The 17,886-nt window shown below is 38.9% G+C and overlaps 1 protein-coding gene across 1 annotated transcript; it reads right to left on the bottom strand.

Moving 5' to 3' along the window:
- Nucleotides 1-4,888: 4,888 nt before the first annotated feature.
- On the bottom strand, nucleotides 4,889-8,710 carry LOC121783911 (homeobox-leucine zipper protein HDG11-like). The gene is made up of 11 exons (XM_042182097.1): nucleotides 8,569-8,710; nucleotides 8,308-8,427; nucleotides 8,096-8,213; nucleotides 7,781-7,972; nucleotides 7,297-7,710; nucleotides 7,105-7,197; nucleotides 6,832-7,041; nucleotides 6,573-6,756; nucleotides 6,234-6,499; nucleotides 5,330-5,419; nucleotides 4,889-5,259 (listed from the first exon to the last, which is right to left on the bottom strand). The coding sequence occupies exons 2-11, from the start codon at nucleotides 8,418-8,420 to the stop codon at nucleotides 4,918-4,920; spliced, it is 2,022 nt and encodes a 673-aa protein (XP_042038031.1). The 5' UTR covers nucleotides 8,421-8,427; nucleotides 8,569-8,710; the 3' UTR covers nucleotides 4,889-4,917.
- Nucleotides 8,711-17,886: the final 9,176 nt, after the last annotated feature.

Below are 17,886 nucleotides of genomic sequence, written 5' to 3'. Positions count from 1 at the left end.
GAAGAAGAAGAAGAAGAAGAAGAAGACGAGGAAGCCGACTCCGACACCGAGTAGACAGTGGCGGAGTTTTTAGTTGTATTTTAGTTTAATTATTCGTTGTATTATTTTACCCGTTTGCAATACAACGAATATTAGACCCCAATTACCTCGTTTTCTAATTATTTACACTGCGATGATTTTAATTATACCTGATAAAAACTAAAAATATTTTAAATTGAAAATTGATTATAAAATTTGGGGGCTATTGGAAGTGTCTACCATAGTGGGCGGAAACAAAATTTTGGGGCTATGGACAAAAAAACTGGGGCTATGGACAAAAACTGGGGCGGGGCTATTGGGGTGTCCGCCTTATTGTGGACACCCTTATAATTCATAATCATTGTAATCCAAAAGAGAAAAAATGGCAGCCACGACAACAGCAACAAGGTCAGCCGGTTGCACGGCCTGCTTCTCCAAACCGTTTTGAGCCTCTCTCCAAAGTGAATCAAGAAGAAAATGAAGGAATTGAGGACAAGCAACTGAAAGAACCAGACTCCAGGGAACAACAGCCTAAGAGTTCAGATGAATCTTCCTCCTATCACGGCTCGGACACAGTAGTTCGACAAGTCTATGACTCTTCCAAAGAGCAGCTAGTGGATGGGCCTGGGATACAAGAGATGGTGGTGGACAATTGGGAATCTCATGTCATTCCTGACTCGCCTCTTGGAGTGAAAGGTAACTCTGATCTTTCTTCCCCTTTCGGTTCTTCTAATGCTGTTTCCTTTGTTTCAGAAAGAGTGAAAGACACGCCCCAGCTGAAAGAGGCAACTCCATCTTTTGAAGAGCAAGACCAGGCTGTTACCCCACTTCCTAAAGGGGGTAAAGCAGCAAAGCCTAAATCCTCAAACTCTGTTGAAGAGGTGGCTGCACAAGCGATTCAGAAAATTATACATGCTAAAAATGGAAGGAATCAAAAGCATGGTCATCAAACTTCCAACAAGAAAAAGAACAGGAAGGGTGAATCCGGATCTAAGAAATGTTGATGATAGTTACAACCTGGAATGTGAGGGGTATGAAGCGCCCCAAGAAACAATCGTCAGTTGTAGACTTCATTAAACAAAACAAAGTGGATGTCATCGGCCTCCTTGAAACAAAGATGGATGCCGACAGCATGAAGACCTTCATGGGAAAGTTTTTTCCTTCATGGCAGTTTACACACAACCTTTCACAGCTCACAGGTGGAAGGATGCTTCTCATCTAGAACCCTCAAACGACAAAGGTTGACATTGTGAAAACAGAAAAACAGGTTATTCACACAAGAATTAGGTGCACTCGTACTTTGAATGAGTTCAACTAGTCTATTGTTTATGGCCTCTACACTGACAAGGAACGAGACCAGATTTAGAGCTCGGTTATTGATTTTTGTGGACAGGTGAATCCCTTCCTCATCAGTGGTGACTTCAACTGTATCATGTCTCCGGAGGAAATAACCGGGGGAACAAGACGCACACCGAACAAAGAATCCAAAGAGTTGGTTGCTACATGTGCGTTGCTTGGACTGCAGGATGTTACAGCCACAGGCTGTGAGTTCACTTGGACGAATGGTCGGGTTTTTAGCTAGATTGATAGAATCATGGTGAACGAGGGATGGCACAATGCAGGCTACCTCATCTCAGCTCGCTTTCCTCCACCGGGTGCTAGAACAGACCACTCGCTGGCCATCACTACCCTCTTAGGAGAATTGAGGTCCTTTCCTAAACCCTTCAAAATTTTCAATTTTTGGCTAACACAAGCAGGTTTCGAGCCACTTTTGAGAGATCACTGGAGGACTCCTATCTAAGGATGCAAGCAATTCGTTCTTATGGAAAGGGGAAAGGAATTTAAGAAGATTCTCAAGTCTTTCAATTTCAAGGAGTTCAGTAATCTTTCGCAAAGAGTCAAGGATTACGCCAAGGAATTGGAAGACCTTCAGTTGGAAGCATACAGAGATACTGGGAATGCAGAGATTCAGGACCGTATCAGGGATATCAGACCGAAAGTTCTCTTCTACAGCATGTCAGAGAAGGCTTTCTACGGACAGAAATCACGCCTAAAGCACCTTCTGCAGAGCGACAAGAATATAGCTTTTTTCCACTCTCTTGTCAAGAGGAACAACTCGAGAAACATGATCACCTTCCTCTGGAGAGAAGATGGTTCAGTGTCAAAGGATCAAGATGAAATCATCGACAGCTTCGTACAATACTACAAGGGACTCCTGGGAACCGAAGGAGTAGTTCAGCCACTGAGAACAGAGGTGCTTAACAGAGGATACAGACTTGATAATGAAGACAACGAAGGCCTCATCCGTGAGGTGACCACAGAGGAGATCAAGGAAGCACTTTTCAACATCAGTATTGATAAGTCACCGGGACCGGACGGGTACACCTCAGCCTTCTTCAGGAGGCACTGTGAGTTCATTAGGGGAGACTTAGTCAATGCATTTAAGGAGTTTTTTACCACAGGAAAGCTTCTGAAAAGCCTCAATACGACAGCCATTTCTCTTATCCCGAAGACCTCCACGAACCCCAAAGTCAGTGACTTCAGACCGATTGCCTGTTGCAATGTGGTCTACAAGGTGATCACAAAAATCTTTTCGAAGCAACTTGAGATGCTCCTCCCTAAGATAGTTAGCCCAGCTCAGTCGGCTTTCATCACGGGGAGGAGTATCATGGACAATATCTACCTTGCGGAGGAGATCATGAGAGGTTACACAGTCAAGAGAGGGCCACCGAGAGGCACTATCAAGATTGATCTCCGGAAAGCTTACGACACAGTTGACTGGAGTTTCTTGAGGGGCGTGCTTCAAGGCCTCAACTTCCATCCTTTCTTTATCCACTTGATCATGGAGTACGTTACTTCACCTTCGTACACGATCACGGTGAACGGTAGCCACCACGGCTACTTCAGAGGTAAAAGGGGTCTTAGGCAGGGAGACCCCATGTCCCTTTCTCTGTTCATTTTATGCATGGAATATCTGTCTCGTTTGCTCCTTACCCGCACTACTAGAGAATTCTCTTTCCATAAAAGATGCGGGAAAGCGGGCATTACTCACCTTGCTTTTGCAGATGATCTCCTTCTGTTCGGCAGGAGAGACTTGATTTCTATGCAGATTTTGGCAGATACCATGGAGGAATTTTCGGCATGCTCAGGACTTGGGATCAATCAGGGAAAGTCTAACATGTTCATTGCAGGCACCATCAAAGTTCCCAAGGAGACTTTGCTGCAAGTGTTTGGCTTCCCAGAAGGCACCCTTCCAATCAAGTATTTGGGCATTCCACTCGCATTGAAGAGACTTCATTCTTCAGACTATGGCCAACTAATCGACAAGCTTTCAGACAAAATCAAAAAATGGCCAAGTAAGACTCTTTCTTTTGCTGGGCGCTTGGAACTGATTACATCTGTCGTGCAGGGCGTGGAAGCATACTGGCTCCAAGCCTTTCCGATTCCTGGGACAGTCATTGAGAAGCTCATTGGGATTGCCCGTACTTTCCTTTGGGGGAAGAAGTATGGTCAAGTTGCTTGGGATGATGTTTGCAAGCTGAAGAATGAAGGGGGTTTGGGAGTCAGAAACCTCAAGGCTTGGAATTCGGCACTTCATGTCAAGACCCTCTGGAACATTCACTCGAAGAAGGACTCCCTCTGGATTCGATGGATTCATGCAGAATACATCAGGAATAATTCTATCTGGGATTGGACGGCGCACAAGAAGAACGACTCTATGCTCATAAAGAAGCTCTTGTCCATCCGGGATGAGATGTTGGACAGATGCACCCGAGATGAGATCACAACACTCTGGAGTACTTGGTTCGCGGGGAAAGGGGTTCACTAGGCATATGAGTGGTTTAGGCCTAGAGGTGAGAGATGATTCTGGGCTAAGTATGTTTGGAAGGACTTTGTCCATCCTAAGTACTCGTTCATTACTTGGCTCGCACTTTGAGGACGCCTTTCCACACGGGATCGCCTCCACTTCTTGGAGAACTTGGACCCTACTTGTCAGCTTTGTCGTTGGGAGGAGGAATCAGCAGACCATCTCTTTTTCAAATGGCCGAAGACTTGGGCTATTTGGGGAAAGATCATGATGTGGCTTGGCATCGCGAGGAGATCGACGACGATCAGGAGTGTCATCAAACGGGTAGGACGGCAGATCAGAGGTTCACAGATTGTTCAGATAGCGAAGAGGATTGCACTCATGGCTTCAGTGGCGATCATTTGGAGAACGCGAAACAAGATTATCTTTGATGGGAAGGCATGTGATGCAGTTATAGTCATCTTTGAGATCAAAGAAGCTACCTACAACATATTGTATTTACATTTCCCACACGAGCAGGTCCTTCTCCACCTTCCAGACAGATGATGGTGTTCACTTCTTTCGGATGATTTTGGTCTTCGACGCACTTTGAGTCACTCATCAGGGTACTCTTTTTTCCCTTGGGGAGTTTTATCCCATAGGGTTTTATCCCCAAGGGGTTTTAACGAGGCCCACCCACTCTGGGTTTCGATGGGTGACGTGAATTGAGGTCGTTCTTGTTGGGGCCTTGCTCCTTGCTTTTTGATTCTTGGTCTCTACCATGTTTTTTCATTCTAGCTGACTTGTGGCTTTTCACTTGTACTTTCCTCGGGTATACCCGAGTGTATGATGTAAACAAGAGTTTCAGTTTTTCTTAATTTATTTATTCATAAAAAAAAATAAAGAAGTAAAGACATCAATTCACTAAATTCAGTATAAGGCTCATAAATAATGTTCAAGGACAAAAGAACTATTCTTCTACCATCCTAAATACATGATTTATGTATATCTAATGTTGAAAACAGAAATATAAAAAGATGAAACGATCTTGTTATGATAATGTAACAGTCTGAGAGGCCAAAACAAGCGAAACACCTAATTAGTTGATAAATCTAATCAGAATAATCAAGTGCCAATTTAATCTTCTGAACTGTGGAGCTTATAAGAGTGTGCACCGTCGCCACAGACTCCATATTTAGTTGCTTTGTTAATGTGTTGCGACACACCAGTATTTGAAATGCAACTGTAAGGAGTGATCCAACTCCTTTGCTAGCACGGCCATCGTCGGAGATGATAAATCCCGACGGCAGGATTGGAACTTGCATCGCCTCCTCGCCATTCACCACCGATATCATAGCTGCTAAATCTATTGGGGTATAGATCATTGTTCCTCCCAGTGTGTCCATGCTACTCTCTTGCAACATCAACATCTTCGTTTCTTCCGGAACAAAAGGCTGTCATACATTATCAGGGTAGGAAATGAGACTATGTATCATTAAGTGTTGGAATGATTTAGAATATAACCTGGATGATGGAGATGCAATTTCCGGGATTTATCCCGGTTGGGATGCAAGCCACGGCATGCACAGGATTCCCACTCGATAACACATCCCACTGCATAGAAAATGCATTAGTCCTTCTACATATAGGGATGTCAATCGGGCCAGCCCACCGGGTTTCGGGCCAACCCTATTCGGGTTGCGGGTCAATCGGGTGCGGGCTAGTCGGGCTGTGATTTTTCCGGGTTATAAAAGTTCAACCCTAACCCTAAAAGCTCGGGTTTCGGGCTAGCCCATCGGGTTAATCGGGTTGCTACCGATAAAATTAACAAGCGATCAATCTAATAAATAATGATTAAAATTAGTTATATTTATAAAATGTAAAATATTTAATTATGATAAATTTGAGATATATGTTTAAACTCAAACATAAACATGATCAAATACTAATATTTGAGATTTATGCAAAATAAAACATAAACATTAAGAAATTTTAAAGCATGTTTAGAAATTTAAATATATTTTTTAGTGAATTTGAAGTTTCTAATCCATTTATCTATTGTTATATTAATAAAACTTAATATATATAATTTATATATTTAATATATAAAATGGAAAGTTATTTTTTCAGTAATCTATATTATAAAATAATCAATAAAGTGTCGAATTAGAGTCAAACAAATAGAACAATAGAAATTTTATCGGGTTTCCGGGCCAGCCCATCGGGTTTTCGGGTCTGGCCCTAACGGGTTGAGGGTTAATCGGGTGCGGGCTAATCGGGCTGTAATTTTATCGGGCTGAAAATTTTCAACCCTAACCCTATAGATTTGGCGGGCTATTCGGGCCAGCCCACGGGTTACGGGCTAAATTGACGTCCCTATCTACATATATCTCATAAAGATGCATTAGTAACTTGGTATATAATAAACCTCAGCTCTTTTGTTCTCATCTTTGAAGAAGTTAAAGAGATTCTCTTTCGAAAGGGGAAGCCAGAGCGAGGTTGCTGCACTGACGATGAAGCCCTCAGGTTGGCCGGCTCCATTACTTCTCCTAAGCGAGACTCGAACTCCACTACTTTGATCAGACAGCTGTGGGAAATCAAGTTTGTCTGACATGCTCAATACTTCACAGAAGCTCTTCTCCATTCTATGACAGAGCTTCATTACGTTTTGTTTTCCTTCTAGTGAGCTAATGACTGTGTGAAGAAGAAAAACCGATTACGACAAGCATTGTAATAGTATATAGGAAGAAACAAGTTAATGCCATACCCCCTTCAAGTTCATGTTTAGGCTTCGTAGTTATTCCCATCGAGAATGCAAATCTCTCACACATCCTCTTGAGTGAAGTAGTCCACCTTTTGGCTCCGTATGCTTGGCCGTTGCACACCAAGTCTCTATACATACGATGAGTCAATGATTTGTCGTCCACTTGAACATGTTCAATCCATGTAACCTATAAAAAAAAGAAGCAGCTAATGAATGATTGTGCATTGCTTCATCATTGTTCAAGTAATTATATGCAACTCACAGCTGATTTTCCGTTTGACATATCTTGAATCATACATCCTGAAGGAAGCTTCCATGAACGCATAGGATCAACGTCTTGGAGCTCTTTGATAAAATCATAAGATACATCTACCATCATCCAAGTGCTTGAGTTAAGCTGTCGACAGTAGCGAATGAAGAAGAATTCTCGAGGAGCCACAAGAGGTGACAAAATGTGCCTCTTTTCATACATCTGTATATCAAAATTAGTTAGATTTTTCACATATAGCAAGGACATGTATAGGTAGGTGTGTACCAGGTGCAACAAGCCACCCATGATCCCTGTATCGATCGATTTAATGATCCTCGCCTTGATGACAATAGTTGGAAACATGTCCTTCCATTTATCCTGCAACAGCAACAAAACAAGAATTTGAATTGAAAACAAACAAGTAGTCCATTTTCAAGGAAAAAAGTGTTAGCATATACTACTAGAGTTTTACTTTACCACATCAAGAAGCCTTTCAGTTAAATGTATTGCAGCCATGTCCACCTCAGCTGAATCCTTGGACGATTCAAACCGAGCACTTGTAGTTTTCAAGTGACTTGATCTGGGAAAAAGCTTATCGTAACTGTCACGATGCAGAGTATACCTCCCTTCTCCCATGGACTTGATCCACAGTGGCTCGTTCACATGAAAAAGTTCAATAAGCTCATTCATGGCACCACATGCTGCCTCAATGAGGCTAGATTTGTCCAGATCCTGCGTTCCAGTCGAGTCATGTGGTGGTACGAGATTCTCGGAATGTGGAGGCATATGCCCATAATCTTCTTGAGGACTAACTCCCACCCCTTCTCCTAGAGAGTGTTTCTTAAGAGAGTCCACTGCGTAGTTGGAAAAGTAGTCCATTGTTTGCTGATACTGTCATAGGCAGTAGCTGTTAGAAAGAAAGCATATGTATGTAACTCATTACATGAAAATCATTAATGACCTCTTGTTTCAAGCGCGCGTTTTCCATCCTGAGTGCGTGCAAAATGTGGGATTTATCTTCATCGGCGAGAGATGTAGCGTTACATGCTGGACAAACAACGGTCCTTAACGCTTCTTGCATCGCGAGATTCTCAAAATGAATCTTCTCGTTTTGGGACCGGAGAACGTTGTTGTCTGCCTTTTCATTCTGAGCCTGAAGATATATATTGAAAGAAAGGAATTAGGCCAGGTGAGGTTAGACACTAATTCTTTTTTTTTTAATTATAATATATAAATGAACATAAATTTAAAGGTCGCATCACAGATTAGACAACACCTTAATCTGAGTTCTCTTATTCTGAAACCAGAACTTGATCTGCTTCTGGTCGAGGCCTAATTCCCGGCTCAATTGCTGCCTTTGGTTCCGATCAGGGTGAGGGTATTCCTTATAGAAACTGCACCACAAAAAAAGAAGAAGAAGAATGCTTTGTCAAGACAAACATAAACATGCAAAATGAATTGAAGAAGATGAAGGAATAGTATAACTACTCTTCAAGTTGCTGAATTTGTTGGGAGGAGTGACGATGGTATTGCTTCTTCACCCTTTGAGCATTGTACACTTCCTCTTCAGCAGATCCATTTCCACAATTTGTTGAATTCATTTCCTCTCTTCACAAATTCAGAATATACACCAAGAAAGTTGAGAACATTATACACGACACAAAGTTGGTCTTATTTTGAGAGGAGTGAACAAAATAACATCTTGTTGTACAATTGGAATAAACAACTAAGAGGGTGAGGTATACATACCAAATGTGCAATCAATCAAATGAAGATTGTGGGGAATAAAAACGGCATATACAATTCATTTAATTCTCTATTTGAGAGATTCATGTGGATTTTAGTTGTGTGCAAGGAAAATAAAATGAATTGCAACAATTCATTAGTTTCCTATTATTTGCATTAGCTTATATGAATCTAACTTTGAATACGCCTATTTATTCAAAATTTGCCAATTTTATTGATGATGAGGTCCGTACATTTACTGTCGATTATAATGTTAAAGGTAACAACTTTTTAACGTTGGAGTAGGAGATATTCCCTTTTACAGCTTGGCAATTGCAATAAGTGGCAGATATTTAAAATTTAGATGATACATCAATCTTTGGAATTAAAGAAATTCAATATGCGTTGGGCCATTGGTTGTATTTACTACATCCGCGACACCACGCCATTTTCAGATTTGGTCAGTATTTTAAGAAATAGTATAAAAAATAATTAATAAAATTAATAAAATATGAAACTTATTTCTTTTATTTATTTCATAATATATATATGTAATAAAGTTTGAGATTTAGTTATTTAAAATGAGAAAAAAGTAAATGATGTTTTTTTAAAGATAACTAAAATAAGAAAATGAGATAATTTAATTAGTTTATGCTGGATGAATTGACGAAATAAAAGATACTCCGTCTCATGCACTGGCGGATCCAGGTGGGGTCGAGCGGGGTCGACCGACCCCACCGCCGGCCAACGTAACTCCATTAGTTCTGCCCTTTGAAGTCAACGTCGACCCCACGGGAAAGAGAGTTTGTCAGTTGTCACTGTTCTTATATAAGTAGTTCGAATAAATGAGAGGAAGAATTTGAAAAAAAATTGAAATGCAGAGAATGAAAATAGAGTTACAGGCGAGAAGAGGAAAAGAAGAAGATGGTTATTTGAATAACGTTTTACTCCATTTTTTTTATTGCGTATTAAATTACTGGAAATTAATATAATAGTTTTAATTTTCAATTTTGATAATTCACTTAATTAACTTTTCACTGTGTGATCACTAATAAATGAATACTTCTACTAATTAAAGTAAGTAATTAACTGTAATGGCTACCAATATTAAATTAATACCTATACAATTTAATTCTGTAACTATTTTTTTCAAAAATAATGGATTGGTAACTATATATACATATCTATCTTATTTTAATAAAGTAATAAAAATAGATAATTTCAAAATATAAAAAGTTGTGCTAAATAATTTCATAACTTTTTAATTAATTATGAGACCATCGGGAGTAGTATTTATATCTGATTTTAATTAAATGTAAAATATCTATTTTCAATAACGAAATATTTATCACTTTTATTGCTTTTTTTGTCTAAAAGACTTATTATCAAATCATGGAATTTGACAATTTAAATTTTTGTAAATGAAGTAAAAAAAAAGGGATGCATATTGTTTACGGCCATTGTGATTTCTAAGCTACTTATTTCGACAACGTATTCAAGCATGAAAATGTATTTACGACGACGATGATATTTACGACACGTTGTTTGATTACTTTAGTAGGGTGTATGAGGACGACGGCGAAGGAGGAAGCAACGAAAAGACGCCATAAAATTAGGAAATAATAAAAATATTGTTCACTATGTCCGACCCCACGAATTCCGGTTTCTGGATCCACCATTGGTCTTATGTGAAAGTTTGTGTGAGTTTGCCACTTGGCCCAGTGATAGAGAGATAATGTACAAGACCAAAGGTCTTAAATTCAAGTTTATCATGGGTCATGATGCAACCTATAAACTTTAATCTCGGACTTTAAGTTCATCACAACATTTAAATTTAAATTTATTTTCAATTAAAACAAAGATATTATGTGAGAGTGATGTAGGGGCTTTGAATCGGCGTCATGTACACTACATACATTGCAGATGCTGATAGATAGTTCAAAACTATCAAATTTATAATTCAAAGTAGTTATGAGCCTTGGACCACAATTTCACAAATATATGAAGAATAATGTTGTAAGAGAATAAATAGAGGGCTAGGATGGAAAGTTTATATCATGAAAAAATTATAATCCAAATTACTTGTATTCGAATAGCTTAAAAATTCGTTTAGATTGGACCAAATAACATCCTTAACAGTAAACACGGTACCTTCCCTAGTCATAAAATAATGAACGCCAGAGACTGGAGTCACATGTCAACAAATTAAATTGAATTTAGAAAATTCATTATTAATATTCGTTTTCTAAATATGAAAAATATATTAAAAATGATTTTGGTGGATGAATGAATTAAGTAATAGGGCGTGGACATTTCTTGTGATCTTATCCGCAGCTGCTCCTTTTTAACTTTCTTTTTATATATGGGGTGAATTTTCCATTATTTGAAAATGGAGAAGCATTTTTGTCAAAATAGTTGTTGGATTGATCTTTTATTCCTTTGGTGACAGTTGAGTGTCCCAATTGGCAATGAACTCATCCGGTGCATAGTTCTTTTATTTTAATTAAATTTTTTTTATAAATAAATTAAAATTGTTGGATATAATAAATAGGTAAATACTATATTAAAGATTAAAGTATGGACTGTTCTGTTATTATCGATAATATAATAGTAGTGGTATATAATTTCAAATGAAAAGACACTACATCATATGAAAAGCTTGATTATCTCCTAACCCACCAAATCAAACAAATCCCGAGCATTTACGTTACGTCTATGCTCTTTGGCAAGAACATGGAAGTGGGCCCGGACCCACTTTTACTCCATACTCTTTGGCAAGATCATGGAAGTGGGCCCGTATCCACTTTTACTCTATACTCTTTGGCAAGAGCATGCTCAATGGTCACACCATTCTATTATTCAATTTAAATAAAAACATTTTCACAATATAAAAATGCATTAAAAATACTCGAAATACTATTACAAATTACTAAAAAAACTAGAAATTACATAATTAAAGTCCTAAAAATTAAAAATTACATAATTAAATTCATAAAATGGATAATGAATGTGTGTAATTATAGATGATTTTGGGATTAAAAAATTTTAAAAAATCAAAAAAGGTAGAAAAAAGGCCATATTTTTGGGAATCCGAAAATATTTTTCTTAATTTTTGGTATTATTTTCGATTTTTTTTTTAAAATATATCCAACGGAATTACCATTGGCCAATGAAATGCCGCCACGTCACCCTGCTCAGCGGTGCTCTATGCATCAAGCAGGGTCGTGCTGGGGTTTGAATCCCCTTGCACAGCGGAAGACTTGTACAAAACAAATAAATCAGATAATGATCTATTTGACCAATTATGAGATTAATCTATTCACATGTTAAACAGATAATTGCATGCTAGAACGCAAATAATTCAAGCTTAAAAAATGTAAATCCTAAACATGATTTCTACAGTTTAGAGTTACCGATTTAGATTCTCCAAAGAATCGACGATTGCTTGCGTCTTTTCCACGTGATGATCTTCAATACTAGACCACGAATCTTCTAACTAGTTCCCGAACTGTATTCCGAAATCAGTGTGGGATAATCTTATCAAAATACTAGGACTCGAATAAAGAAGACAGAACTTTCTCACGGATGAGAGCTGAAGAAAAATCGTCCTCTCCTAATTAGAGAGGGGACGAAAATTTTCCATAATGATAATTATATTTTCTGTCTCATTTATTCTCCTATTTATATTAAGTTCATATTGGGTCCAGTCAGGGATCTATAGAAGGTTTTGGATATGGTCTCACCCAATTAACTTTTTACTAATTAAATTGAACACACAATTTAATATAAGCTTATATTGGAATATTACGAGGAGCCACTACAGAAGTAATATTGCACTGCCCATCCAAATCCGAAATTACAAGTAATCCAGGTTTCCGTTTTGTTTATTGTTTATTTCTCGCGCTTAAGATACAAATGTCCATTAATTAATTGAAGTCTGATATGGACTTAATTAATTAACATCTTATTAATTTCAAGAGTGGACTTAAACACTTATTTATTATTCATGGAATAATTAAATTCCAACTGGACAGTTTCCGAATAATAAAAACCTTGTTCAAGCTCCTCTTGAGGACATTATCAAACGAGACTCACCTCGCGCACGATTCAACATAATAGCAATTCTAGCACCGTTAGATATTAATCACCACAACCCAATATATCAAGATTATTGGGTTGCAAAAACTCGCACCATTTGATAAGTCAAAGTAGTGCATAATCAATACCGTATGTTCAATGCTAACATATGTAGATTAAGAAATAGTATTTTATCAAGACCTAGTCTTTCAGTAGATAGCATAAAGACACGTCTTGCTGTTAGATCCATTCAGTGCTATACCACACCAACGGCATCTTATTTCAGAAAGGCTTAGAAATAATCGGACTGACATTGCAACCTTTCACGATAGGTAGTCTAAGCCTATTTGGGTTGTGAAATTCTTCTTTTTCTTTTGCAAAGCATTGCATAGAACTGACTGTGTTACCTTAAAGTGGACGACGCTCACAACCAGTCTACTAAGCAAATGACTTAGACTTTGTTTACTTTTTATACATTTAAATGTTTATAAAACATCTTATAAATACACAAGCAAACACAATGTAATAATATACTGATCCTATTCGTGCGATACTGCTCGAATAATACTGAATCGGGTTAAAAGTGGATTGTATAGTTTTCCGTATTCAAACAAGATTCTATTCGCGCGAACTTGCTCGAAACATGCTTTTCAGTATACCAAGCCTAACTGGTCGTGCCGCTGGCAAGAGCACATCAGCGAGCAGAGCTTCACCGTGCCAGCGGCACAACGACCTCGATGCGTAGAGCACCGATGCAGGTGCTCTTACTAAAACTTTCAATATTTGGAGTATATAATTATCTCTTTTTAGGGAATAAAACTTTCAATATTTGGAGTATATAATTATCTCTTTTTAGGGAATATTCATCCTATAAAGTATGCCAAATTAAGTTCTGTAATTATTAGAATATATATTTTTCCTCCCATATATAGGATAGGAGTTAATTTTAAAGAAAAAGTGAAGTTGTGTAATTATTAGGGACGGATGGATCTTGAGAATATTTATTTAAGCAGGTAAAAGATCAAATAAATGTATTAGTTGGCTGTCTGCGCCACTTTGCCACACAAACAATATTTTAAGTTTAAAGATTAAATTATTAATGTGGCAGTTATTATTCGTTCATAATTCCAATGTCTATTTTTGCTTTGAAGTTGCAGAGTAAGACTGTCACCAAACTATATTTTTCTTAACAAGAAAAATTGATGTAATTACTTTATAGTTGAAATTAATCTACTTGGTCATCCGCAACACTATCTATTATCCGTCTCTTAACCGTCTCATCTCTTAACTATTCATGGCCCCCACTGTACTTTTCACTCCATCTCTTAACTAATAGACAGAACCTGCAACCCTACATCTCTTAATCATCTCATCCTTTAACTATTCATTCAATTTCATTTTTTATTTTTATTTCCAACAAATTCAATTAATAAAAACACACTTCATTAAATAAAATAAAATTTACAACTTAAAATCCTAAAAAAATACATAATTAAATTCGTGGCAAATAAATAAAAAAATACATAATTTAAAATATAATTTTATAGAAATTATAAAAACTACTCCGCCGACGAATCATCCCCCGGAGGCGGTGGAGGCGGAATACCAAGTTTTCCCGCCAGATACACAATGCCGGCATTATGGGCTTGAAATTGGGCAGGCGTCATGCGGGAAGTGTCCGCCATCGTGGCGGTGAAGTACATGGACATTAAGGAGGAGGGCGGCCCTTGGGAGCCCGCCTGGCTTGATTCGCCTTGGCCCCTCCTCCCTCTAGCCGCCTTGGTCCCTTGCAGCCGACGGCGCCCACGGGAGGAACCCCCTGCATTGTCCGCCGTGCCCTCAACCTCCAGCGAGACAACCTCTTGTGCGGCGCTGCCTGAACCGCCCCCACTAGACGAGTATTGGCCACCCACCGTGTGCTTCGTGCGCTTCGAGGTCGAGCCCGTGCTGGACTGGACACCGCCGGCCCACCTTGCCTCGTCTTTGACGACCTCCTAAACATCGACATGTTTGAATTCTTTGTCGGTGTCGTTGAAATAGACTCGCAAAGCCAATCTCAGAATGTCGGCTCCCGTAGCTCCGCTTTGGTAATGAGCCTCTTTAGTCTTGTAGATGCCGCAGAATTTTTTGACCTCTCTGTCGACTCGGTCAAAGTGAGCGCGGAGCATCTTCAATGTGCGGCAGCGGGACCCCTTCGGCTTAATCTTGTTGTAGGCCTCGGTGACCTTTTCCCAGAAGCACTTCCGGGTTTGTTGATTCCCGACAATGGGATCGTACGAGACGCTGATCCAGGCGTTGTACACAGCCATCATGTCCTTGCGGCTGTACGGATGTCGGCCTACATCCTCCTCCTCCTTGGCCGCTTCCGCCTCTTCCTCCACGGCGTCGAATGCCCTGGAGCTTCCACCGCCTCGTTCTCCTTACAGAGTGGGTTCATCCGGATAATCCTCCATAATTTGGGATAATCCCTGCGAATACCTCGGGGCTGAGGGACGAGGGTATGCATCCACATCAAAATGGGGTGGTTGGTACCCCGCCGGTGTCGACGAGCCTTGGGTGCCTGGCGTCGACGAACCAGAACCCGAACCACCCAATACATTGTACATGCCCCCAGTCGCCAAACGCGTTGATGTCAAACCTGCCGGAGCCGCTACCGCCACCGCCAGAGTTTCCGTCGCCAGACATTTTGTGATGAAAATTGGAGAGGTTAGATGAAAATTGAAGAGGAAATGGAGATGATTTGGGAAGAATAGATGTGTATTTGTGTGTGTAATGAGGATGGAATAAGAGTATTTATAGAGTAAAAAAATAAATATATATATATAAAAAAGAAAAAAAATGGTCGAAAACGGTAATATTACAGTTTGATTTTTTATTATTTTTATTAAATTCGATTTTTTTTAAAAAATGATTTATTGCGTCAGCGTGACGAAGCCCACTCGCTGGTCGGCGAGTGAGCGTCACGCGTGGCGCCAGCGCGGGCCACGTCGCTCGGGCGCGTGACGAGACGGCTTGCCATCTGTCTCGGTGCAACGCGTCCCGCGTCCGTCTCGTCTCGGAGGGACGAGATAAGAGACACCCACGAGATGCGTTGTGGGTGCTCTTACCCTCTATCAAGGGTTAAATATTACTTATTGGATTACAGCGATTTTTCAAAATTTATTTTAATATATAGAAAAAGTAAATTGAATTAGTTTATGAAATTTAGATTTATATAATAATTTTATGCAGACATGCGAGTAAGTAAGTGTGGTACATTTAGTGACATCCATATGAAGTATTATACTACACACCATTCTTTTTTTTTAATGTAGAATTAAATAACGAGTCTATCACAATTTTTAATACTTTTTTCAATTATACCTCAAAATTTTGAAATTTATTAAACATTTTTCAATCGGTAGTACTAATTGTATGATTTGTATCAATTCTATATTGAGTTTTTCAAGTTACCAATTATACTTACATTTTTTAATTTGTACTAGTATTATTTAACTAGTCATTTGTAGATAACTATTTCTAAAAATATGTTAAAACCTATATATAATTAAAAAGACTAACCTTGATGTTCACAAAATCAATCATAAATCTCCCACGTAAGTTATACGTCCAATATGACGATTTGTGTAATTTTTTTTAAAGCAATGTAAGAATGTCATTAAAATGTTGAACAATTTATTATAAGAGTGTGTTGGTTGTATTGTGTATAAATCTAAGGGTGCGATCGAACTGAGCCAGGTCGAGTATTATTTCAAGTCGAACTTAATATTTTATTTACTAAATATTGGTTGTATTGTGTATAAATCTAAGGGTGCGATCGAACTGAGCCAGGTCGAGTATTATTTCAAGTCGAACTTAATATTTTATTTACTAAATAAATTGGTCTGGCTCATAAGTGTATTCGAATTTAATTTAATTTAATTTAATTTAATTTAAACAAGGTTTTGAAATTAGATTCGCATGATATTAATTACTTTAGTTTAAATATTACTACTATTTACCTTATTCATAATTAATAAGCACTACTATAGTAATTTATGTTATAATGTTTAACGATTTATATATCGAAAATATCTCATTAATTAGCTGCCATATCTAATCATATTAATTGGTCAATTGGATGACATAAACAATGTGACCCCGTGGAAGTCATTAATATTCAGATATAGCTTAAATAGATTGTGAAAGTGTATCCATGCAAACTACTGATTTGATCGAGTGGTGGAGCCTCTGCAGCTCAAAGAAGAGATCAAGAAATGAAGCTCGGTTTTGAGCTAGCTCGGCTAGAAAGGAGTTCGGCTAGAAAGGAGTTCGGTAAGCTCGGCTAGAAAGGAGTTCGGTAAGCTCGGCTTACCGAGCTGGAACTAGCCTGGAACTAGCCGAGAAGAAGAAGGCAGAAGAAGGAAGCTCGGCTTTGAGCTGGAACTAGCCGAGAAGGAAGAGTTCGGTTTTGAGCCGAGAAGGCTGTTCGGTTTTGAGCCGAGTAGCGGTTATAACTAACTTTGGGAAATAGAGTTAGTTGGATTTTATTTCTTGATTGCATCTTGTATAAATAGCTCGATAGAGCTCAGTAGTGAAGTAGCAGAATTACACCATATACACACACACTCAGAGAGATTAATTCTCAAGATAGCGAGCGGTTGTGAGCGGTAGAGTGTGAGTGTGAGTTCGTTGTAATTGTAAAGAGTTCATCAATAAGATTCCGGTCATCTTCTCCGTGGACGTAGGTGGTTCATCACCGAACCACGTTATATCGTTTGCGTGCTTTATTTTCTCGATTACGTGTGTGAGATCAGCGACATCGCAACCCAATAGGTGGCGCCGTCTGTGGGAATTTCCCAAAGGAGTTCTTGATTGCTTTCTGGGATAGTTAGGGTCCAAGAATTCCGGTACTTGAGCTGATCTTGGCGATTGCCCACCGTCTGTTTGAGAAATGTCTACAGCTAAGTTTGAGGTGGAGAAGTTCACCGGGAAAAATGACTTTGGGCTGTGGAGGTTGAAGATAAAGGCCATCTTGATGCAGCAGGGCCTATGGAATATCTTGAAGAATGAAGTCGATGCCGAGAAAGAAGCGGAGGTCGATGAAAAAGAGAAAGGAAAGCTTCAGGATATGCAGTATAGAGCCTACAGCACCCTAATCTTGAATTTGTCAGATAGGGTTCTGAGGGAAGTCTCCAAAGAGGAGACAGCTGCGGGAGTATGGACAAAACTTGAGTCATTGTACATGACCAAGTCCATTACAAATCGTTTACACCTGAAGCAGAA

The sequence above is a fragment of the Salvia splendens genome, chromosome 21, assembly GCF_004379255.2.
Source record: "Salvia splendens isolate huo1 chromosome 21, SspV2, whole genome shotgun sequence".
Classification (NCBI taxonomy): Eukaryota; Viridiplantae; Streptophyta; class Magnoliopsida; order Lamiales; family Lamiaceae; genus Salvia; species Salvia splendens.
This window is presented reverse-complemented; position numbering and strand designations above follow the sequence as displayed.